At 49.1% G+C, this 23,030-nt stretch overlaps 8 protein-coding genes across 8 annotated transcripts; 5 read left to right on the forward strand and 3 right to left on the reverse strand.

The window, feature by feature from the left end:
- Positions 1 to 257: 257 nt before the first annotated feature.
- Positions 258 to 1,768, reverse strand: K444DRAFT_611785 (uncharacterized protein). The gene is made up of 3 exons (XM_024880007.1): positions 1,359 to 1,768; positions 1,123 to 1,152; positions 258 to 1,061 (listed from the first exon to the last, which is right to left on the reverse strand). Exons 1-3 carry the CDS (start codon positions 1,573 to 1,575, stop codon positions 715 to 717), a joined length of 594 nt encoding a protein of 197 aa, XP_024738438.1. The 5' UTR covers positions 1,576 to 1,768; the 3' UTR covers positions 258 to 714.
- A 146-nt stretch (positions 1,769 to 1,914) lies between these two features.
- On the reverse strand, positions 1,915 to 3,557 carry K444DRAFT_662582 (uncharacterized protein; the record flags this gene model as incomplete). The annotated part of the gene is made up of 6 exons (XM_024886720.1): positions 1,915 to 2,607; positions 2,649 to 2,737; positions 2,889 to 3,043; positions 3,092 to 3,151; positions 3,201 to 3,270; positions 3,349 to 3,557. The coding sequence occupies 6 exons, from the start codon at positions 3,555 to 3,557 to the stop codon at positions 2,036 to 2,038; spliced, it is 1,155 nt and encodes a 384-aa protein (XP_024738439.1). The 3' UTR covers positions 1,915 to 2,035.
- A 1,053-nt stretch (positions 3,558 to 4,610) lies between these two features.
- Positions 4,611 to 7,674, forward strand: K444DRAFT_642553 (uncharacterized protein; the record flags this gene model as incomplete). The annotated part of the gene is made up of 8 exons (XM_024884753.1): positions 4,611 to 4,716; positions 4,777 to 4,821; positions 4,873 to 5,439; positions 5,489 to 5,839; positions 5,890 to 6,171; positions 6,220 to 6,773; positions 6,833 to 7,320; positions 7,371 to 7,674. 8 exons carry the CDS (start codon positions 4,611 to 4,613, stop codon positions 7,672 to 7,674), a joined length of 2,697 nt encoding a protein of 898 aa, XP_024738440.1.
- Positions 7,675 to 8,242: 568 nt separating this feature from the next.
- K444DRAFT_527115 (uncharacterized protein) lies at positions 8,243 to 9,187 on the reverse strand (the record flags this gene model as incomplete). The annotated part of the gene is made up of 1 exon (XM_024874610.1): positions 8,243 to 9,187. The coding sequence occupies one exon, from the start codon at positions 9,185 to 9,187 to the stop codon at positions 8,243 to 8,245; it is 945 nt and encodes a 314-aa protein (XP_024738441.1).
- Positions 9,188 to 9,522: 335 nt separating this feature from the next.
- On the forward strand, positions 9,523 to 11,703 carry K444DRAFT_559642 (amidase signature enzyme). Its single transcript, XM_024876875.1, has 4 exons — positions 9,523 to 9,651; positions 9,709 to 10,289; positions 10,341 to 11,149; positions 11,196 to 11,703. The coding sequence occupies exons 1-4, from the start codon at positions 9,611 to 9,613 to the stop codon at positions 11,454 to 11,456; spliced, it is 1,692 nt and encodes a 563-aa protein (XP_024738442.1). The 5' UTR covers positions 9,523 to 9,610; the 3' UTR covers positions 11,457 to 11,703.
- A 302-nt stretch (positions 11,704 to 12,005) lies between these two features.
- K444DRAFT_611790 (uncharacterized protein) lies at positions 12,006 to 13,045 on the forward strand. The gene is made up of 3 exons (XM_024880008.1): positions 12,006 to 12,303; positions 12,356 to 12,546; positions 12,609 to 13,045. The coding sequence occupies exons 1-3, from the start codon at positions 12,237 to 12,239 to the stop codon at positions 12,966 to 12,968; spliced, it is 618 nt and encodes a 205-aa protein (XP_024738443.1). The 5' UTR covers positions 12,006 to 12,236; the 3' UTR covers positions 12,969 to 13,045.
- A 557-nt stretch (positions 13,046 to 13,602) lies between these two features.
- On the forward strand, positions 13,603 to 13,821 carry K444DRAFT_611794 (uncharacterized protein; the record flags this gene model as incomplete). The annotated part of the gene is made up of 2 exons (XM_024880009.1): positions 13,603 to 13,680; positions 13,738 to 13,821. Coding segments are annotated over 2 exons (162 nt in total), but the record flags the coding sequence as incomplete, so codon positions are not given.
- A 2,539-nt stretch (positions 13,822 to 16,360) lies between these two features.
- K444DRAFT_611796 (uncharacterized protein) lies at positions 16,361 to 21,271 on the forward strand. The gene is made up of 4 exons (XM_024880010.1): positions 16,361 to 18,182; positions 18,228 to 18,516; positions 18,571 to 20,024; positions 20,075 to 21,271. Exons 1-4 carry the CDS (start codon positions 16,588 to 16,590, stop codon positions 21,051 to 21,053), a joined length of 4,317 nt encoding a protein of 1,438 aa, XP_024738445.1. The 5' UTR covers positions 16,361 to 16,587; the 3' UTR covers positions 21,054 to 21,271.
- Positions 21,272 to 23,030: the final 1,759 nt, after the last annotated feature.

Here is a 23,030-nt window from a genome sequence, read left to right on the forward strand (position 1 = left end):
AATTAGGCTGAATTGGGTGCACAGTTGATGGTGCTGCGCTATGAAGCTGGAAGGTTTGGGGAAACACGAAAACGCGCTAGTTATGGAGCGATCTAACTAGCTCTAAGTCACATGACACTATCGCCTATAAAATATCAACATAATCAAGTCCTGGTGATTATCTTATTATTACGAAAATCAAGTCCTAAATTATGTCATTTTCGCATCCCTACATTGTGACTGGGAAAGAGAGCAACTCCTAGTAGGCTGTTTGTTGCCCGGAACTCTAGGGTGTCGGCAGTTGGCTGATTTCATTAGATTTTGAAAAAAGACGTTGAATGCGGGTAAAGTTGCATGTTCGAGGCATTTTTAGGAATCAGGGCCATCGACGGGTGTGGCGATCTCGATCGCTGAAGAATACAACTAAGTAAAAAGTGGAATGTGCCAAGGACGTGTTGTTTAACGAAGACACATGGTGCAGGGCCAGCTGCATGAATGGAATATTCTCTCTGCAGCAGGATGGCGATTGCGGCAGCCAGGGTGCCTGTCCCACAGTCAGTGGTCAAAACGACCTGTGGATAATTCCAAGCACCAAATCCAAGCACTAGCACTAATCGGTGGTGCAGCGGTGTTCGTGTTCACAAACTCTGTATTTCGTGAACCACAATGCAGGGGGGAAGACAAACGCGCGCTTATGCTGAAAGAATGACGAGGCTATGTACATGGGGAGATCTCTCACTCGAGGCAAGGCTTCATCATCGTTCTCAAGATGCTCATGAGGTTCTCGTTCTCAAGAGCGGCCGCAACACGTTCCTTGTCGGCCAATTGCTTATTAACCTCCTCTGCCTGACTATGGGTATTTTTCTTTATCTTCACCTCCACCCGATAACTTGGGGGTAGAGCTTGTTCCAGACGGACACGCACGCCAAGACCAATGACCGTTGCGAGGGAACAGTGCGAAACAGTAGGGGTCAACTCGACGAGAACGCGTGAGAGAGCCGCAGGATTGGTCAGATCGTTCGGAGAAAGAAGATGCACGTCTTGAAGCTTGACGACCCCAAGAGATTCCAGTGAGAGAGGGTCTGGGTGGGACCGCGTCAGAGGTGTCAAATTCCACATAATTAAGGGGAAGCCGATGCTTACGTTCGGGATCAGAAATTGGGGCAATAAGGTCTATGAAACATCAGTCGTCAGATCGACAAAACCCCATTCTCTCCAGTTGCGTCGACAAGAGCAGCAAAAACATGCATGACATTGTTTAAAACAACGGGGCTGAAACCTGCAAAGTATAATAACGCCACTTGCTACTAAACATAGCTCAATAGACAGGAAACTGAAGCTTGCAACCAGGTGAAAACCTTCCAGCGGAGAAAGCTTACCGTAGATTTCCATTTCGTCAATCGGCTCCACTGAATCATCAGAGTCGCTGTTAGAAAGGTCTGACAAGTCGAAAGGGTCCGCAGAGCAAAGCTTCGCATTCAACAGATCCTTAACTATATGCTGCTTCGAAGATGCCTCTTTGTTCTTGCGTCTCTGTTTGCGTGTGGGAAGCTCGGAAGCACTCAGTATCAGAGGATTTTCATTGTCCAAACCCATGGTGAAGGTTCAGGGGCGAGGGCCGACGAGTGAGGCGGAGGAAGGTCGAGGAGCGCTGCACAGATCTTGAAGTGTCGCAATGTCCGATATTTAGGATCAGGATGAGTGGTTGCAGAGCCGGGTTTTATGTGCGGGTTCTTTCTTTGAATTGCAGCCTGTTGATGGGTTGATATTTTGAAACTGGAAATTTTGTGGAGATCCAGAAAATGCGACGTTATCGATAAGCTCCGCTAAAAAGAGTTACTAGTGGTGCCTGAGGCACTCAACTTCAAAGCCTACAAGGCTGAGGTGGGATGGAGATGATTTTTTGAAAAAATGATTGACAAGAATGCAAGTGCACCATAGTCAAGTTGAAACTGCTTCTCTTAAAACTCAAGGCTCGTTGCCGCTTCCTCAATTGTATCATGCAAGATTAAATCTTCTGCTTTTGTCTTCTCGCTCCTGTTCAGCCTCGCGCATCTCATCGTCCCAAGGTTGCGGCGTCCTCCTGGCCTGGGCCCGGCCGCAGCTTGATAGTTTGCTTTGATTGATCTAGTGATCTTACTGTTGGTAGTAATTCCGAAGTATACTGAAGAGGAGAGACGAACGCCGCAGGGACTTGCGTCCCATCATTTGGAAACGCCCAACAAGGAGCGCGTGAGCCATCCCCTGATCCAGCAGCAAGCCAAATTACGAACGTATGTGGAGGGACCACCTGCCAAAGCGCCACTCGATCCGATCCCAAGAGCTTCACCCCTTGTTTCCGTTCCAGAAAGGAAGAAGCCAGACGGCAGACAGAGTTCAGGCTCACGCTAGTCTTCCCGTCCATCAACTTAAAATTCTCATGGACGGATTTCGTTACATATCGAGTTAGAAAGGTTCCGGCTCTCGGGGCGAAGAAATAAGGGGAAAGGGCTGGGCGGCTCATCAAACAACCAAGATGATGATCTACGATTGCCTCACCTCGTGATATCAAAGTCATGAAGATCTGGTTTGTTCCCACGAGCAAAGTCTCCATCCAAGCTTCCCGCGACGCAACCCGCGTCACACGAACTGCGGCACAACATTAATGCATGGAAAACAGAAACACTTACTGTTCTCCCGCGCGAACATTCCCTGTTCCCTGGACTGGAGACGCTGGATGGCATATCTTCGGGAATCAGCCTGCCGTTTGCTGCGGCGTCTGCGGCGTTTTTCGAAGTTGTGATAGCATTACGGGGCAAAGTTTGTCGGATTACAAGAAACAAGGGTGGCACCGCGTTTGTGTAACAGGAGCTCGCGGTTTGGCGAGTCGAGAGAACGGCGCAAATGTCTTTGCTCCCAGCTGGACATACTTCGGGAGTTGCTCTGAGCCCAGTTTCCGGGATGCGGATGCGGATGCGGAGTGCCACTCTGCCACCCACCATCTGGCGGCTGTTACGTTGTATGGCTTCTCCCTTGTTGCGCCGCGGTTCTTTTCTGGCCTCTCCCTGGTAGCCTGGTTCTCCGGCTGTTCAGGAATTTTGTTTGTGACGGCGGGTCAGGTCTCAGAACTTACAGTAGTGGCGGTGGCGGGCGCCAGGACCCCGCGGTGTCCTGGTCGGGATAGATCGTTCAGCTTCAAAACACGTTAACCCACGTCGGGTAGTGGGTTGAACCCGAGGTACCTTTCGTACTTCAGTCCACGCGAGGAGGGTGTACGCTTTCGCAAAAATACCTGATTTGACAGCGGCAAGGCTGCGCTTAGGTCAAGTAGTGGGCACTGCCTACTGCAGAGAACATAATCCCCAATTTCATGGCCGACGAAGCACGTACGACAGCGAGGACGAGTGCACATCGCGACGACACCCTGTGGGATAATTCATCGCCTCTGGTTTCAGTTCAGCCTCAACACCTCTGGCTGCCACTATAATTATAGAAACCCCAAATTCTTCTGGCAATCCGAGCCCCAACAGGATCGCTCGTTCCAAACATCTCGAAATAGCACGCTGCCCCTTTCCGTGGGTTCTCATCTGTGGACACATCACGCTTCTCGCTGCTCTGTCAGGAAAGCCCAGAGGAACTTACTCGCGGGAGGTAGTATTTGCCCCCGAGACCTCACAGCGGTCTCCTCGGCTACGAACCACGACGTCGAAAGAATAATAATATTCTAGCACGTGAAGAAGTTCTTTCCTTCTTGAGACTTCGCAACGTCCCGCTGTCCGGGTCAGGGCTCTGGGGAATTAGATCCACTGAAATCTTCAACGTGCGCCTCTTCATGAAGAGGGGCATAAGACCACCGGCCCCCCTTGTCATATCCTGGACTGCTCGACAGGGGATACGATACGATACCGTACAGTACGGTACCCTTACCACGAGCTAGCTTGGAAGGGCTTCCAGAAATCCACGCACCTAGCGGATTTGGCACCCCCAGACAATCCCTTCCGCTCCTCCTCCTGCACGGCTTTTGCGAATCTTGACAGTCTTGACGCTACATAGCCAAAGTTCTGGTCTTCTCCTCCTGTTTGTCATGCGCTGAAGCGCGTCCCACAGAGTACCGTCGACTTGCACCCCCTCTGTCTTTCTTGGATTTCGACGTATTCTCCCACCGAGGCGCATGATTGCCAGACCATCTCATCATCTCAGAAACAATCAATCTGCCGTTCGTGGATAAGCTGGCTGGCGGCTTGAACTATTGTGTACTAATGCGGGCTGTGACGTTTGGTACAACCCTACAACCCTCCACGCACCCCCGTTCCAAGATAAAGGTATGCCTGCCCTGATCGCCTTATGCGGTTTCTATGCCCAAGGATTTTGTTATTGATTAGTCTGACGACTCGTCTTCGTGGCTCTGCTAAAAGTTATCCCAGGTCCCGTATCATCACAGCTAGGAAAGTCCTCGGATCATTACCGAGCTCTTAAAGTTAAATTGTTTCCGCATCTCCATTTTCACAACAGCCATTGTTGTTTCTTTACTCGGTCAGCTTACTAAGGACCCTCAAAACCTTCCTCCGGGTCACTTGGAGCCGTGACCAGCGTCTTGTACTTCATCTCGGACTTTGGAGGTTCCCGCTGGGCATCGCATCACATCCGGCACAATGGTTGGAGACCCAGGAACTCAAAGAGTGCTGCTCCCACAAAGCTCACAGATGCAGAGCTTCACATTTACACCGAACAACTTTGGGCAGAGAGAGAACCAAAAGAGTGCGCTTCCTCGATATCTCCTCGATATATCTACAAACAACTTCTAACTTGGGACTACAGATTATGTATTTGTGGACGAGCACAATAGACATAAACGTTTGAAGGGTATGTTCTAAAGCAGGAAGTTGTCTGAGTACAAGTTCTAATAGACCCTAGTGATGAGAGCCTGCGAAGGCTGTAGGCGGAGAAAAATAAAGTGCGATGCGGCCACTACCAACACCTGGCCATGTTCAGCATGTATTCGACTAAAGTTGCATTGCGTGCCTCCGACAGTCAGCTATAACGATCGCGACTTTGGTTCGAATCCCCAGACCTATGAACCCGAGAGAGTGGGGTATGATAGTGGTGGAAGCGGCGACGACGAGTACCACCAGCAGGTCGCGATGCAACAGCAAATGGCCGGTCCGCACAAGAGCATCCCTCCAATCTATACGCAACAAGTTTCATATCCGGACCCCGTTGGAGTCTATCAACCAGGATCCTATGGCGAACCATCTTCCAGCCACAGTCAGCACGGCATGCATTATAATAACATGCAGACGCCAGTTAGTGTCATCGATCAACATCAGCACTACACTCCACAGGGTGTCTTTCCAACACCACCGCTACAACATCAACACTCTTCTCACCCAGATACCCCCGAAACATACGAGCAGGACCAGTACGGACAACAAAATTTGGCCGATTTGCTCGGCGAGTTGAGAATGAACGAAGCTGGCACTGGTAGGCACCTGGAGCATATTCAAAGTACCTAAAATCTAACTATCTACAGCTCCCTACTTAAATAACAAAAGCAGAACAAAAACTTTAGTCGAAGAACCAGCATTTGAGGATCTCGACGAGTACAAGCACGTTTTGCCGCCGAATTTGTCAGGTCCAGATCTCAAAGTAAGAATACCGCCAGAGCTAATGCCAGACGACGAGACTGCCTTGCACTACTTCGACATGTATTTTATGAATGTTCATCCATACGTCCCAGTCATCAACAAAGCTCTCTTTTATCAGCAATGGCATACCAACCGAGAAGCAATCTCACCCCTCATTTTGGAAGCCATCTTCGCTATAGCCGGACGGTTAGCTGATGAGCCCGCACAAGGACAGCAGTGGTTAGCTCTTGCATCGAGTGAGTCCAGCAGCGGGTCTACATGAGCTTGAAACTGATATTCTCAATAGAACACGCCGATTCTTTCATGGACGTGCCACGGTTGAGTACCCTTCAAGCGATGCTCATCGTTCTGAAGGCTCGAGAGTCAGCACCAAAACGAGGTTACTATTTTCGATCTTGGATGACGGTCGTGTCGTGTGTGCAGATGGCAAAGGACCTTGGATTGGATGAGCATTTTGAAGAGCACAAAGCGGGGCGGCCGTGCGGGTCTGAACTTGCCGACTGCATAACAAAAACTCGAATCTGGCAAACGATTTTTGTCTGCGAACTAATGATTGGATCCCCTCAAGGTATGGCATAACCCCTCACATGGGAATGGGCAACTGACCTTAGAATAGGACGAACGGATCTGTCTGTAGATATGGAATCCGTTGACCTCAGCATACCTCGCCCTTCGATGGGAGGCGACGAGGGAGAATTCCACAACACACGCAACTTTACTTACTTCTCCCGGGTCGTTCGAAATGTCAGACGAATGAACAACGTCTATGCACGAATTAAGAAAAAGAAGGAATGGGGAATCGATCCAGACTTTGTGCAGTTGAATCCATCTTTTGAGTCTTGGATGAACGATCTACCCGGCGATTTGCAAATCACATTTCCTCCAGACGGATCACCACCTTGGCTACCATCCCACTTCATCGGAAATCTGCATTCGTACTACTACCTGAGTATAATTATGCTCCACCGACCTCAGCTCACCTTTATGGAGCCCACGAACATAGATGGAGGTTGGAAGCATCACATGATGATCTGTTACTCGTCAGCGAAATTACTCTGCAGACTGCAGGAAGGCATCCTTCAGTCGTTTGGAATGACCGGGCTTCTATGCATGCAGAGAGGCATAAATTTCACAATTTACTGTGTCCTAACCTGCACTGTTCTCCATCTGGTATGTATTCTGCGTGTGAGATCTAGTTCTCCCTTTCTGCAAGGCTAAACATCAAATAGGTCGCACTCACTTCACCAGATCCAGACCTCAACTCCGACGCTCGCGAATATTTTACTCGGCATATGAGAATACTAGAGAAATGTTCTAGCTCCTGGCCAATGCCTGACATGCAACAGCAGATCGATGCGCTACGGGAGGCCTTTTCTGCCGACATCAGAAAGCCATTCGTTCTCAAGCCCACTTTTCCATATGGGAGTCCGGGTGCGCCTGTCCATACCTCTCCTTCACGGGCCAATGTGCAGTATCGCCAGGGGAGCACGCATGGATCACAAAACTTGGAGCAACAACATGCCCCACAACAAGTCAGTTACACAGCCCACCCTATTTCACCGCCTATCTCAGCCGGAGGTGTGGACAATAAGAGTGACTCTCCTGCTGTACAGTCACTGGTAATGATGGCCACCGGTCAACGAGCTCCGCAACCGCCCATAACATCCGGGGTCCCAATGACTGATCCGTCAACGTGGAACCCGTCAAGAATCTTTGAGTAAGCTCCCTCTTCTTCTTCCCCTTTCCACAAAATTAATGAGACTCTAGCCAATGGAACACGACTTTTGGTACGAACCCTGCTCAGAGCACCTCCGCTCCTCAAGCAACCCCTCTAAAACTAGCCGTTTCAGGTGCACAAGAAATCCCGACTCTACCGGAGCTACAGGCCATTGCAAACCCCAACGTACAGCCAGCTTCCCATTCCATTCCTCCGCAGCAATACTCCGGAGCGCCGATCCCGTCTTTTGTCAGTCCTAGCATGTGGCAGGAATCTGTGGCGAGTGTGTATGAGGGAGGGCTGAAGAGGCATTGGGAATACGATGAGAGCATGAATGCAAAACGACCGCGATGAATGAACGGACAACGGACGGACGAGACAATGAGTTATGATGACGAAGGAAAGCATATGCATGCACGGCGCCGGGGAAGGCCATTTCTTCAGGTGGTGTGAGGAATATCCCGCTGTGCAAAGCGAATGTGCTGCCCATGAGCTCTACCGGGTTCAATTCGAGTTGGGAGGTATTTTGAGTTGGGTTTCAATCGGACGGAAGTGGTGTACATGAAGAACAATGGAAGAGGAGTATATGGGGGAGCATTTCCGGACGGCGCTGGGTGTGGACAACTGCCCCAAGGTATTTTGGCATCTTCTGGATTGGGGGAAGAGGGGGTTCGCTTATTATTCTCGAGGTCGATATTTTTGCGGTACTTCGTCGAGCGAGCATTGATCATTGGCTTGTATCATTCGGGACTCAGGGCTTGGCAGGGCTAACAGGCGTTGCTCGCGACTGCCTCGAGTAATGATACTTTGCCTAAAAGTCCCACATCCTTTGGGGACATTCATTGTAAAATTACTTTCTAGGGCACACGTATTTGTACAAAATTCGAGACATATGGGATCATGACTTCATTGACGAGTCATCTCATGTTTCTTTCAGAAACCCATGCTCCGTCCATCCCATCCGTTTCACCTGGATTTGCATGCTCTCAAGCACTCTCTGCTTCACTGTTTTCTTCGAGCCACCACCTCCATCTCGCACCTCAGTTCCCACGAACGCCCCGTGCGTACTCGAAAACTCATAATTCTTCAACACTTCCCACATCCCCCCAATCTCCTCCACAGAAAGCGGGACCATATTCGGAATACTCCACATAAAACTATAAGTATTCATCCCCTCGGGTCTTGCATCCTCACTCCCAGCAGGCCCCAAACTCCAATCTCCTAACCCGGCTGGTATTGTAACCAACGTATCAGCAACTAGCAACCTCCCATCCGCCAAAACGCACAAACTGCCTGGGAAGTGCCCACCCAACTTCAGCGCCTTCACACCAGTCTTCTCACCCCGCACTTCAATCTCCTCTTCCGTACCCTCAATAAACGTCCTCGCCTTCCCAAGCGGATCCATCCGATTCAACCACGCCTTATCCTCCCAACTCAGATAAACAGGGCAATCAAAGGTCTCCGCCCAGTCAAGATGCGTGCTATAATAATGCGGATGACTTATCACAATCGCCGCCAGGCCTCCAAGACTATTAATCCACTCAATCGTCTCCATATCCAAATACGTAATGCAATCCCACAGTACATTCCCATGAGGAGTTTTTATCAGTATTGCTCGCTGCCCAATAGCAAATTTTGGTTCCGTCCATATGGACCAGAATCGATCGTCTCCGTCGAGGGGTTTGCGTTTGTTCACATGGCCAGCCTTTTTGAGTTCAGAGAGAGTGGTGAACGCTTGACCAGTAGGAGGTACAAATTGCCGCGGGTCGTCACAGATCCGACATCGCTTCAAGATATTGCGGTCCTCGATGTCGAATTGTGTTCCGCATGCAGTACAGATGAGGAGGTTGTCGGTGTTCGAGTCCATCAGGTGGGCTGGTGGTCCAGAGCCGTATTCATGGAGTGGCTCTTCGAATACGTCGTTGGTAACACGGGGAGTCGAGTGGGATGAGGATGGGGAAAGCATGGTGAAGGGTTTATAGAGCAGATATAAGTATCATTTTCATTGCGGGGTATGGAGCTTGGTGACTGAGCGAGCGGAGCTAAAACGTGGACGTTGGCCTGAAAGGTGGGAGAGGCCGAGATACCGTAAGGAGGAAGCGAAGCACGCTAGGACAAATAAGGAAAGTCCACTCGGTATCGCGCATAGCTGCGGAATTCTGGGGGGCAGGGCACGAGGGGCTTCTCAACTACTTAAAAGTCTTCACTTCCCCATTTTTGGGGCGCTTTTGCTCTTTTTACATTTTACCTCTGTCCCGCTCGAGAAATTGAAAATAAACGCATAGACAAAATGGTCTACCCACTAGATTACTTCCAGCACCACCGCGACTGGTTAGTAAACCCTACCCCGCGTTTCCCCGGAATGTACATCTTCTAACATGTCTACAGCAAATTCAAGCAAACAGAGCGCGCCCAAAGAATAGCAGATCTCACCAGCTACCGTGACTCCTTCACTTCTTCCGATCGCTCTGTTCTCTCAAAACCAATCGAAGAGCTGGTTCAAGACGTGCACAAGCAAGTCCTGCAGCCCATCGACATTCTCCGCGCCTACGGAAAAGCAGCCCTAAAGGCCCACCAAAAAACAAACTGCCTGACCGAAATCATGATCTCCACTGCGGAAAAATGGACCACAGACTCCAGCATAAATTTCAAGGGTCCTCTTGCGGGGATACCGATCAGTTTGAAGGATAGTATTGTGGTTGGAGGCTATGATACAAGTGTGGGCTATAGCAGCAATGTGGGAAATAAGGGCGAGAAAGATGGCACGATGGTGCGAATATTGAAGGATGCCGGCGCGGTGCCTTATGTGAAGACGAACTTGCCGATTACCCTGCTGAGCTTTGAGAGTACGAATGATGTTTGGGGCCGGTGCACGAATCCGCATAACAACAAATACTCCCCCGGTGGGTCGACGGGAGGTGAGGCTGCGTTATTGGCTGCTGGTGGTGGAAGAATTGGTATTGGTTCTGGTATGTTGACTTGTGAGAAGTTGATTGTACCAGACTGACTAGAACATTTAGATGTTGCTGGAAGTGTCAGAGTACCGGCCCATTTCTCGGGGATTTACAGTTTAAGATGCTCGACTGGGCGGTGGCCAAAAAATGGAATGGTTACGAGTATGCCTGGTCAAGAAGGTATCCCGAGTGTGTTTAGTCCCATGACTAGGACACTGGGAGATCTATCTTACTTTACAAAATCCATGATTAGCATGAAGCCCTGGAAATACGACCACTCTGTCCACCCGATCACTTGGAGAGACGACATCGCCAAGGAATATCAAGAGAAAAAGAAGTTCCGAATCGGTGTTCTCAGGACAGACGGTGTCGTTGATCCAAGTCCAGCCTGCGCCAGAGCAGTTGACGAGGTCGTCGCGGCTCTCCAAAAAGAGGGCCACGAGATCATCGACGTTGACCCACCCTCTCCGTACGAAGCCCTCGTCATCGCCTCCCAACTCCTAAACTCTGATGGCTGCAAAACCTTCAAATCGTTTTTCCGAACCGGAGAATGGGAAGACCCAGGCGCGAAACAAATGTCCTTCCTCATAACTCTACCATCTCCTTTTAAATATATGTATTACTTATGGGTGAAGTATGTCCGAAGAGACGATATCTGGGCAAGTTTGATTAAGGACTGGAAGGAGAAATCTGCGTACGAGCAGTGGCAGCTGGTGACGAAGAGGGAGGCGTATAAGGCGAAGTTTCACGATTGGTGGGAGCAAGAGGCTAAGATTGACTTTATGATTACCCCGCCCAATGCTACGCCCGCTGTTCCACATGATGGGATGAAGGATGCCGTTAGCAGTTGCGGTTACACGTTTTTGTTTAATCTTGTAAGTCTTTTTTGAACTATATGTGAGAAGTCACTGACATAAACAGCTCGATTACACCTGTGGAATAATGCCCATAACCCACGTGGACAAAGCGCTCGATCAACTGCCATCAGGCTTCTCAATCAAGAAGCTGAATGGTGTAGCGCAAGGAGCTTATAAACTGTACAACGCAACAGCCATGCATGGCCTTCCGGTCGCAGTGCAAATTGTGGGCCAGAGGTTGGAAGAGGAGAAGGTCCTGACTGTTATGCAGAGGATCGAGGATGCGCTGGGAGATGAAAAGTACCGGCTTCTGGAGCTCGATTGATTGATTGATCAGGGTGAGATCGGAGAGAGATGAATCGGATATTGATATTTCTAGATACCTTGCACATATTTATTCTAAGTTAGAAAGCGTTAGGTTTCTTATTCAGAATATTTCACATAAGGCCGCTGCCCATTCTGCCCACATTTCACTTCTGCAGGTGCCTGCGTTATCGGAGAGAACATTGAAGTCTAAACTTGTTCAGCAAACAAGACACGAAAAGTAAGCAATCAATCAATTTCGGGATTCCAATTGTAAAAAGCAGGTCTCTCGTGAATGTGAGTGATCGAAGTGTGAACAAGGCTCCGACTTCGGAAGCGAGGCTAGCCGTCTCCACTGTTGCCATCATTAACTGATATAAACCCTTCCCTAACACTTTACAAAAAAAGCACACATCACTGCCACTTCCTTTTCTGTATATCATTTAGAAAGAAACTCTTTTTCGAAAGAATGGCACAGAAGAAAGAAGACAGCTGGTCATCGGAGGTGAGTCCAAATGCATAACGGAATGGACTTCCATTGCCAAAGTAGATTACTGATAAACAGACAGTCATACCAAAACTCCGCCTCTTTCGTCCCGAAGCTTGCGGGAAAAGTAGTTTCGTGGCTGGATGTGCAGCAAGATGATGTGATTCTGGATTTAGGTTGCGGTGGTAATTCCACCCTAACTTGTGGGAATTGGTGGGGATTAATGGGTGAGCAGATGGGGTCCTTAATGTGCAATTCGCACAGACTCTCGAGAAAGGGGAGGGGAGGATCCACGGTGTTGATGCCAGTGAGGCGATGGTTGCTGCCGCGAAGAAGGCTGCTGCTTCTGATAGTGCTGCGGAAAAGGTTTGTTCTTTTGAAAGTAAGCTAAATCCCGGTTCCAAGTTGAAGAAGTCTACTGATAATGGAAACAGTTCTAGATGCAACGACATTATCGCCCGAACTCCAGGACGGGAGTTTTGATAAGTGTTTTTCGAACGCGGCTATGCATTGGATCTTGAGGCCCGAGGAGAAACGTGAACAGTTCTTTCGGGGCGTGAGAAATGCGTTGAAGCCTGGTGGGGTATTTGCTTTTGAGATGGGGGGCATGGGGAATGTTGCTGAGGTATGAGAGCTCATTTAAAGTGTGACTGACTGAGAGAGCAAGTACTAACTAAGAATCATCAGGTGAGAACATCGATCCTCAGTGTGATTGGAAGACGGGTAGGATTCGAGAAAGCGAGGGAGGCAGACCCTTGGTTCTTCCCGGATGAGGTATGGATGACGAAGATGATGGAAGAGACCGTGGGAGGCTTTAAGATTGAGAAAATTGAGAGGGAATACCGACCTACGAAAGCCGATGCCGGGGGTGTTGAGGGGTGGCTGAGGTTGATGGGCAAGCAGTTCCTCAGTGCTATCGAGGATGAGAGAGAGAGGGAAGAGTGTGTGAAGGAGGTTTGTGCGATTTTGAAGACGGTTTGTGCCAGTCCGGGAGGTGGTGATTGGTTTGGGTATGTGAGGTTGAGGGCCTTAGTCCATAAAATTTGAGGTGTGATGGAGGCCAATAAGGTCCGTACTTGAAAGAAGGGTGACCCTGCCTGTTTGAGTTGTGGCATGTATGCTGGAAGGGTGTCCGGGGTTATCCGCTGCGCTGCGGCCAGCTTTACATGGTCCGTGCACCGGATTAACTATTATTCCGGAGGAACACCAAAACCATGATTCTTTATTTACATGTCTATAAGCTAATTAAATCATTAATTGCACTACAACCACGATGCCTGAAGATACTATTTTTGATTCTACCGATAAAGGGACCCTCCGGCCTAATGCGAAACCAATATCGAAGCAAGGGGACACTTTTTCCCCTATGCAATTGCCCAATTGGGATTGGGAGATCACGCTACCAGAGAATGCCTCCCCCGATGACCCTATTACGCTATTTACTATGTACTATACGCCAGAAATCATTGACTTAATAGTTACGAAGACAAACGAGTATCGGCGAGAGCCTCAGGACGATTCGTGCCCTCGTGCGAGAGCAATGGAGTGGTACCCAACATGTGCTGGAGAGATATATCTCTACTTTGCAATTCGGATATATATGACCTTATATATATGCAATGAGATCACAGATTACTGGAATACGAAAGACTTTACTCCCGATCACCCAATTGCAAGCTATATGAGTAGGGACAGGTTCCAGGAGCTTCATATGCGTGTGCGATTCCATGGAAATCAGGAACAAGGCCCGTACGAGAAGGTGGCCCCCATTTCCCTGTCCCTTTTACCTGAAACTAGCTAATAAACTACCGAGCAGGTTGAAGCCTTAAGTACACACATTCAAGAGGTTAATTTGGGAGTTTGGAAGCCTGGACGGGACTTGGCAATCGATGAGATAATCGTACGATTTGAAGGTCGATCAAAGGAGACAACTACTGTTCCAAATAAGCCTACACCTACTGGATATAAGGTTTGGGGGGCAGCCCAGAGGGGGTTCTTACTCGTATGGAACTGGCATATTCCTGGTCAAAAAAATGGGCCTGTGGGAGTGCGTACTCCAAGGGAGCTTGGTGGAACGATTAAGGCGGGAAATGGGGGAAATAAAACACAAGCAGTAGTCCTGTACTTGATTAAAAGGTTGCCTAAGCCTCCCAAGGGATCTGGCTACCACGTTTACCTTGATAATCTCTTTGTTTCCACTCGCTTTGTTTAATATGCTCGCTCCCAGGGAGTTGCAATTACTGGGACTTGCAGGACAACTAGTGGGGTTATTAAGGAGCTTCTTGACCTTCAGAAATCGGATAGAAAGGATGTAATACCCTGGGGTGAAACGTATTCCAGGTATACGTCTAATGGAGAAGTGTGTCACGTTAGGTGGAAAGATCAAGCCTTTGTTTTAATGATGTCTTCCTTTATGTCAGGTGACGAGCGTGTTTTACGGCTAAGGAAGAGGCCTAAGGAGACTTCTTCTAAAGCAAAGACTGCACGAATGCCCTTTGGTAATCAAGCTACAAAGGTGCTTTCAATTCCTGCAATTGCGGACGGATATAATTATCACATGGGAGCAGTTGATGAGTTTGATCACCTGACTGCCCAGAACGCTGGTTTGCGGTACGTAGAGCGAGGAGGGCACCAAGCACTAGAGCACTGGCTACTTCGTACGGTTTTAATCAATTGCTATTTGCTAGCTTTATGTAGCGATGTTCCTGAACCTAGGGAAATAAGCTTTAGGAGCCAGCAGGACTTCAGGAGACAGCTTGTTGGTGCGCTAGTTGCTAAGGGAAGGGGCAGTGAAATCTGTCCAAAGAGAAGAATATTACAGATTAGCCAGGCAGCTGATCAGGAGCCTATAAACTCGCATGAGCTTATAAGGATGAGCAAAAGGGGGTACTGTGTAGCTTGTAAAGGCTTGAGATTTGGGGACCGGCCAAGAAAGAGGGTTGCAATGAGCGAAATTGCATCTAATATGGGCCGAGAAAGCACTAATCACTCGTCCTTCTCTGGGTGCAAGCAGTGCGACGTCCATTTATGTAAATATAATAGCTGCTTTGAGAGGTTTCATAAAGAGAAGTAGAAATCGAGGGGTTTGGGACTGAAATACAGCCCTCTGATTGGCTGAAATTAAGCGAAGCGAGCCCGGTGCACGGACCATGTAAAGCTGGCCGCAGCGCAGCGGATACTCACAGAAATGAATTCATTTTGTTGTTGTTGTTGTCAGAATAGAGTAGCCGGCTGGTTGGTGACGTCTCCGAGGTGGTTGACAGGGGTGGATTTTGAGTTTTCGACCTCCGCAATCTCGTTTCACCCACGCTCTTTCCTCCTCTTTAAACTTTGACAGCTTAGCCAAACTTCCTTCGAAAAGGGCCATCCGAATCTACGCGCATGCGAGAAGCTTCACCTCTACCCCGTGATCACAGATCACATCGACGTCACCCTGAGGGGTGGGGCTGCCAGGGTGGACCTCCACGCGAGTGTTTTCTCATCAGAATCGTTGCCAAGACCAACATTGCCACCGCGTGGCGGCGTGGGACCCTGGAATTGACCCGGCTTTCTGACTGGCGAGATGGGCGGGGACCCTGGCACAACCTGACGATCTGAACTGCTTCGAAGTTCCTCTTTCTGCAGCTTGATTGAAAATCCCCGCATGATCAGCACGACAGAGGGCGGCCGACGGCCTAGACGGTTCATGAGCAACCTCCTCAAGTCCTCTGTTTGAAGGCAGAAACTCATGGCTCCGGGCGACCTTTCAGCTAGACCTTCAGCTAAAAGTAGGGAAGATGAGTGTTTACCTTCGCCCAATGAAGAATGGCTGGCCGCATTGGATGGCGTCTCACAATTCGTGTGTCACAGCAGTGGGAGTGGTAGCGCCACTGCCGTCAGTGAAGACTTGCGGCGCAGTGGCCGGAATGCCGGACAGTGCGGACACGAAGGAGAGAAAATGCCCCAGCCATGTTGATAGTCCTCGAGGAGAAGTCAGGGTGGTCGGTTTCCTGAGAGGACCGAGTTAATCTCGTCAAGTATCCCCCAACCGCGGACCTCAATACCACCCCCTTGGGCCCAGACCCCCCTCTTTGCTCATGGAGTGCACTTCTCATTGGCTTTCTCCACTTGTTCTCAATCCCACCGTGCTGCGGGAACCTTTTCAGGGTCCACCCATCTTCTTTCAACTCAAATAGCACATCAGAGCCTCAACATACTCCTCCCCAGTTCTTTACCACAACAAGGATTCAAGCAACTCTCTTCTGAAACCAGTACATCCAAAGTGAGAGCGAAGTTTTGGAGGCTATTTGATCTCTAATCTGTTCCTATGCTAGCTCGGCCGCGCATTCTACACAGAGGTTCTGGATCAACGTCTAACGTCTTTAGTCCCTCATTAGAAACTCTAATCGGGCCAATCCTGGCGCTTGCTGTCGAGAGGACCACCTCAGATTATTTCGAACTTCTTTCCACAAGTTGTACCTACCAGCCGTCGGACAATACAGTAAGAAGGTTCCCTTTCGGTTCGTCTGGACGAGGCTCTGTGGTTAGAGCTCGCGGATTTGCTCAGTCGGCATCATAAGCGTCAACGACCAATTCGATCAATTATGACGCAGTAGGCGGCTGACAAACTTCACTCTTTACCTCTGCCCTAGGATACAAACAGCACAAATTCGATGCGATGAAGAGCATGGCAGCTTTCGATCCTCGGCCGAACGGCGCTCCTCCGGCGGTTAGCCACACTGAGTCCCACGATTATTTCCCTCCACACATCGACGAAGAGTATGACCGACCGATATCACCCTTGCAAATGCCTCCTGGCCAAATTGATGGCCTGGAGAGTTTGCAGGCCGAAAGCTTCTTGAAGGGCCGAGGACAACCTCCTGCTAGGAGAGGTTCTGGGAATAGCAGCCTTCTTCTTCTGGACATACCTAGGTTCCCCCCGCCAACTGAACTAGCGATGTCTGCGATGCAATACTTACCATACCCACTTCTTGTCTTGAGTAGCTTGAAGACTTTGGTAATGGCTAACGAAGCCATGGGAAGACTACTTAGCATTGAGGACGATGATGGGGATTCTGTAAGCGATGATGGCATTCCGGGAGTGGAGAGACTCAGAGGCCAGACGCTAGGTCAACTCGGCATCGACATGCTTCAAGATGGAAGGCCTGTATGGGTAACATGGGATTCGTTTCTCGACAGTCTGGCAGACGATTTGGGCACGCATATGAGCCACGATATCCTTCAACCTGAGTCGGAATTTAGTGAAGGAGATGTAACTCCAACGGCCGAAAGAGCAGAGCACTCAAGCAGACGCTCGAGCGCAAACAAGAACCGCTCAACTGTACATGATGCTGTTGTGGAAGTCATTATCAGTTCCGAAAACATATCACCCTCCTGTTTTGCTCGATCCGATCAACGACCAACAGGCAAACACGTTTTTGCCAAAATGATCATAACCGTCTGGGAGATTGAAGAGGAGAGGTTCTTTACGATGACCTTTACGAGTACTGATACAAATCAAGCATCTCTTCCAAATTCAAGAGGAACGTCGAGACAAGTTAGAAGGGCTGCGAAGCACACCTCGAGGAGGTCGGGAACTCAATCCAGCCCGTCGTCCGTTAGCTCTGGTCGAAGCTCGAACCGCGGTGGGAGTAGCAACTCTTCAGCTATAGCTAGTCCGACAAATACTTCGATGTCATCGAGTCCTTTTCCGCCTCTCGGCCCACCCACTAGAACCACTCTCTCAAATGCACCTTCGAGTTTGCAGAAGGCCATAATGATGAAGGATGCTTTACTTGACAACACGCAAGTTCCCATTCTGGCAATGTGGAAGGATGAAAGCTTGACTATTCCCAATCGAGCGGCTAGACGATTGTTTCATCCCAGTGCAGACTTGACAATAGTAAAAGATGGATTCGATCTTGTATCGAAGTGGCATGTGTGGGATGAGACTTTTACAACAAAATTAGACCCTTCCGAATACCCAATTTCGGTGTTAGTAAGGACTCAAACACCCTTCGAACACAGGAAGATTGGTATTTATGATCCTGAGACTGATCGAAGAATTGTCTTCGATTGTCTCGGAGAAGCTCTCAGGGACGAGCACTCGGGCGAGTTTCTTGCCGGCGTTGTTACCTGCAGAGATATTACAAGTATGACAGAACAAATGAACGAGATCAAAGAGAAGGACGAACAGAGATTTGAACTCATCTGTGACAGTATGCCGCAGATGATATGGACAACAACTCCAGAAGGCATGCACGATTGGTTTAGTCAAAGATGGTTGGTCATTCCTCGTTGTGAGATGTCCTCAACTAACGTTACAAGGTATGAATATACCGGACTCACAGAAGAGCAATCATTGGGAATGGGCTGGCAATTACCATTCCACCCAGATGACATGCCCGCAACAGGCAAGAGGTGGCAACACTCCCTCAAAACAGGAGATCCATATAGCACCGAGTATCGTTGTCGAGCTAAGAATGGAGAATGGAGGTGGATGCTAGGGCGTGCGCTCCCCCTGCGAAACAAACAAACGGGCGCCATCGAAAAATGGTTTGGTACCTGCACCGATATTCATGAGGGCGTTGAGTCAAGATTTGCGGCCAAGAGAATGGCAAGTCTCTCTTTCGTAGGTGCAAGAGGCACAGAAGCTGACAGCGTTCTCTAGCGTCAACAACTACGGTCGGTCATAGGTCACGCCCAAGTCACACTATTCTCTGTCGACAGAAATCACAGGATCACTCTTCTTGAAGGCGCTTTCATCTGGGATCTGGAAGGTGAAGGTGGTTCTGGGGACGAAAATGGCAAGGGAAATAAAGGAGAAGAATACATCGGCAAGAACGTCTATGATGTCTTTCACAATTTTGGAGCTCCACGTAGAGACGGCAAAGTCCCTACGGCCCTGCAGCCAATCGAGGACATTTTGACCGGCAAGATTATGGAGGACGTTCAGGAGCACTGCATCGATTCTCGGTATTACAGGACCAGATTTGTTCCGGTCCTTGGCAAGAAGGATAGTGGGGGTCACGAAAATAATGCTTTTATAGACGGAGTGATTGGAGTCAGTATGGACGTGACTGAGGTCAAGGACCGCGAGCTTGAGCTGCAGATGCAAGAGAAGGAGAACACGAGGTTGCTCGCCAACGAGGCAGCTGCCAGAGAAGCCAGTCGATTGAAGAGTCAGTTTCTCGCCAACATGTCTCATGAAATTCGCACTCCCATTGCGGGCGTCATTGGAATGGCAGAACTCCTTACAGACATGGACCTCAACGAAGAGCAACAGGTATGTGCTGAGAATATACAACGGTCTGCGAACGGCCTTCTTACCGTCATCAACGACATCCTAGATTTCTCAAAAGTCGAATCTGGTCGCCTGGATATCGAGGAGGTTCAATTCTCGCTATCTGTGGTAGTTAGAGATGTGAGCAAAATGTTAGGCTTTGCTGCGGAGCGAAAGAATCTGATTTTCGAATCGAATATCGCGGTGGGGTTGGACAGAGATCTCATTGTGATGGGTGATCCAGGCCGAGTCCGTCAAATCATCACTAATCTACTCACGAACAGCATCAAGTTCACCAGCGAGGGCTATGTCAAGTTCTCTGTCGTGAAAGAGAGGGAGACAGCAGACATTTTCGAAGTTAAATTTGTTGTCGAGGACACCGGTATTGGGATCGAGGAAGAAGTCCGCAAGCGACTCTTTAAGCCATTCTGCCAAGCCGATTCTTCTACGGCTCGACGTTTCGGAGGGACTGGTCTTGGCCTGACGATCAGCAAGAACTTAGTCGACCTCATGCATGGGGAGATTAGTCTCCAATCAAGTCTGGGAAATGGCACCACAGCGACCTTTTCCATCCCGTTTAATAAACCTCAGTATCATAATGGAACCGCTACGATCATGGATGCAGGAAATCTCCCAGACCGCCTTCAATCCGAGATGAGCGTGTCTTGCAACAGCTCAGAATATGAGCAATTTGTTGAAACTCCTTCTGCACAGAGTCCTAGCGATCCTCACAGGATGCGCCGCAAACCAAGCTCGATTAGCATGACTCCACCTGTACCCACGGAACTCGAATTGTCGCCTGAGGAGAGGGCTAAGACCAAGATTTTGGTCGTTGAAGACAAGTAAGTCGTACCCACACTACACCCATCATTCATCAACTAACAGAAATCAGTGCCATCAACCAGCAAATAGCCCTCAAAACCATCCGCAAGCTCGGCTTCGAGGTCTCCGCAGTCTGGAACGGCAAAGAAGCACTCGACTATCTCTCCGCAGCCGACTCTCCCGACCCGCCGCACCCCAAACCAGACATCATCCTCATGGACGTCCAAATGCCCATCATAGACGGCTACCGCGCGACCCACCTCATCCGGCATCACGCCCCCTACAACATCTCAGCCCGCAACATTCCCATCGTCGCCATGACCGCCTCAGCCATCCAAGGCGATCGAGAAAAATGCAAGAAAGCGGGCATGGACGACTACCTCGCCAAGCCCGTCAAAGGCAAAACCTTGGAGAAAATGCTGGTGAGATGGGCGACGAGTAGACGCGTTCCTCGCACTCCAGCCGCAGGTTCAGAGGGAAGCGCTTGTTCGGAATCCGACGGGCATAACTGTGAGTCCGCGGCTGTGCCGATCTTTGGCCAAGTTCAAATCGGAGGAAAATCTAGCAAGAATAGTAATAGTCCGCCGGTAAAGGAACCACCACAGATTCAGACGAGCAGACCGACGACGAAGGAGAGGCAGAACTCGCATCGTTTGAATCTTCCTGGGACGGAGAGTGAGGGAGATAGGGCTGGGAGGAGGGAGGAGGCGGAGGAGAAGGCGACAGCGTTGAGGGATGAGAAGTTGGTTGAGGCGGCGAGTAGCCATGGTGAGAGACTGATTCCGCCTCATGGAGAAGGGAGGGAGCAAGGGCAGAAGCTGACGGTGGAGAATGTGGGGAAATTGGAGAGGGAGGCGGGGTTGAGAAGCCCCAGAGAGAGCGTGGGGCTGGGGAAGGGGAGAAGTGAGCGTATTGGTGACGTTGGCTATGAGGGGAAGGATGGAGATTGGAAAGGGAAAAGGGAGAGGAGTCGTAGTGCGGAGAGACCGAAGATGGAGAGGAGGTGGATGGATAGTGAGAGGACTGTTACGGGGAGGGAACCTGATTAGGTGATGATATATATGTGGATGTATGTATGGCGTTTGGGATATCATAGTTGATGGGGGTTGCATTAGCGGGCATTGGGGCGCGGTCATCTTTGCTGCAAAACGGGGCTGTTTAAGGATGTTTGAGATGATAAACGATTTACAGGACAGGTGTGAATATTAATGAAACGGATGTTCGCTGCAGATATTCGTAGAGTACATATACTATGACTCGAACTTATTGTGCAACTCACGCTTCTGTATTTCATAAGGGGAACAAGAGGGGTGATAATTGCGCGTTCCCAGAATAAGCATTTGTTCTGATTAAAGGGGCTTAAGCAAGCCCTCTCAATCCCATGATGAACGAAAGCGAGGAAACGGTTAAGGAAAGCAGCTCATTGGTGAATAATTACACGGGATGTCAACTTAAGTGAGAGCTAACTATAATGCAAAGTAAAGCTAGCCTTGTTGTAGATAGCAACTCTCTTCGCTGATAACTTAATAATAAGTTGCTTTCGTTTGATTAGATAGGAGGGGGGTTGTTGGAATGGAGATTTATTGACAATAACAGCTGGCACTTCAAGTCAAGGACTTGAGGGTATATATGCACATGGTATCGTGGAGCTAATTAGGTGACGCATACATCACGATTCAGGTGACGTGTGGGAATTGAGAAATTGGTGTGATGACATATAGCAACGTCACTTTCAACAGGAGTGAACCCTTCGAAAAAGCGAATTCATTGCCTTTCGCAGACTTTCCTGTCTACATTCAGACAAAAAGAACCTCTCATCTCATATAATAGGAAGAGAGTAAATACTTTGTTGCACTTTGTAGACCTTTACCGTCCATGTACAGATGACAAAGCTATCGTCTCATGCCGAAGTTTCAAGTGAATATTGGCTAGAAGTGGTTTTATTGAAAATTGCAAGGCCTAATGGAGGCTACTGTTGGAGTTCGGGTTAAGAATTGGGCTTTTATGTTGTGATTCACGGACAATTCTGAGTTTGAGGGGTTGGCTGACTTTGATATATTTTAAATATCTACAAGTTGCCTAGGTTATGTTTGCTAGACCTTACCCAGCCAGTCAGACGTGCCGTCTCAATACTTCTATTCCAAATGCACCACTCCTCAATATTTCGCTAACAGGTCACCGGAGCGGGGCCCGGGACGGGGTATGGTTTGAGGTTATTATTGGGGATCGTCCCGCCGTGTATATTGAGTGTGGTCCCGCTTTTCCCAGTTAGCCATACAGAATCGAGGTTTTATTGGGGAGTTGCGTACGGATCCGTTGCTGTGTAGGCTCCTGGGAACTTCACTGTTTTGGTTCCTAGGGTTGTTCTTGACCCAGTGACTTTAATGTTCGCGCATCTAATATTCTTAATTGGGATGCGTTGGAAACTGATTTGGGGGATGTAGCATAAATTCTATGTCGAAGCGAACTCAGAGGCGAAAGGTGGGGCCGCATTTTGTTTCGCTGGGAGGTCCCCTACAAGCGGTTCGATTGTTCTCGAAAAAGTGGCGCTAGTACCCGGTTATTTGACCAATCTAGTATCACTTGATTTGCTCAGCCAAAGGGGTATCTATTGGAGCTTGCCTATCACGTGATATGGTAACGTGTAAATTAATCTAAGTATTCATGAATATTCATGATTAGCACAATTAATTCGTGAATAGAATATGATTAATAAAAATATTTCATGAATAGATTAGATTAACAGGCCTTAATCTAATCTACTCTACTCATTTCTCACGCTGAAAATGCCCACCACTACCAGTCACCCTTAGCCACGAGTGCTCATCACTCTTTGTGACTAGAGCGCGACAGCATGTCGATATTATGTCCCAGCATGTCCAGCCCGTGAAGCTCTCCGCACTCGGCGAGTCAAGTTGGACTGTTGTACATGAACTACATGAGCTTATGGCTCCTCTTGACAAATGTGAGTGGCAGCGTAAATCATATACAGGCTGAACGATTACCGTATTTTACGGTTTGGGAGC

Source organism: Hyaloscypha bicolor (genome assembly GCF_002865645.1).
Source record: "Hyaloscypha bicolor E unplaced genomic scaffold K444scaffold_56, whole genome shotgun sequence".
In the NCBI taxonomy this organism is placed as follows: Eukaryota; Fungi; Ascomycota; class Leotiomycetes; order Helotiales; family Hyaloscyphaceae; genus Hyaloscypha; species Hyaloscypha bicolor.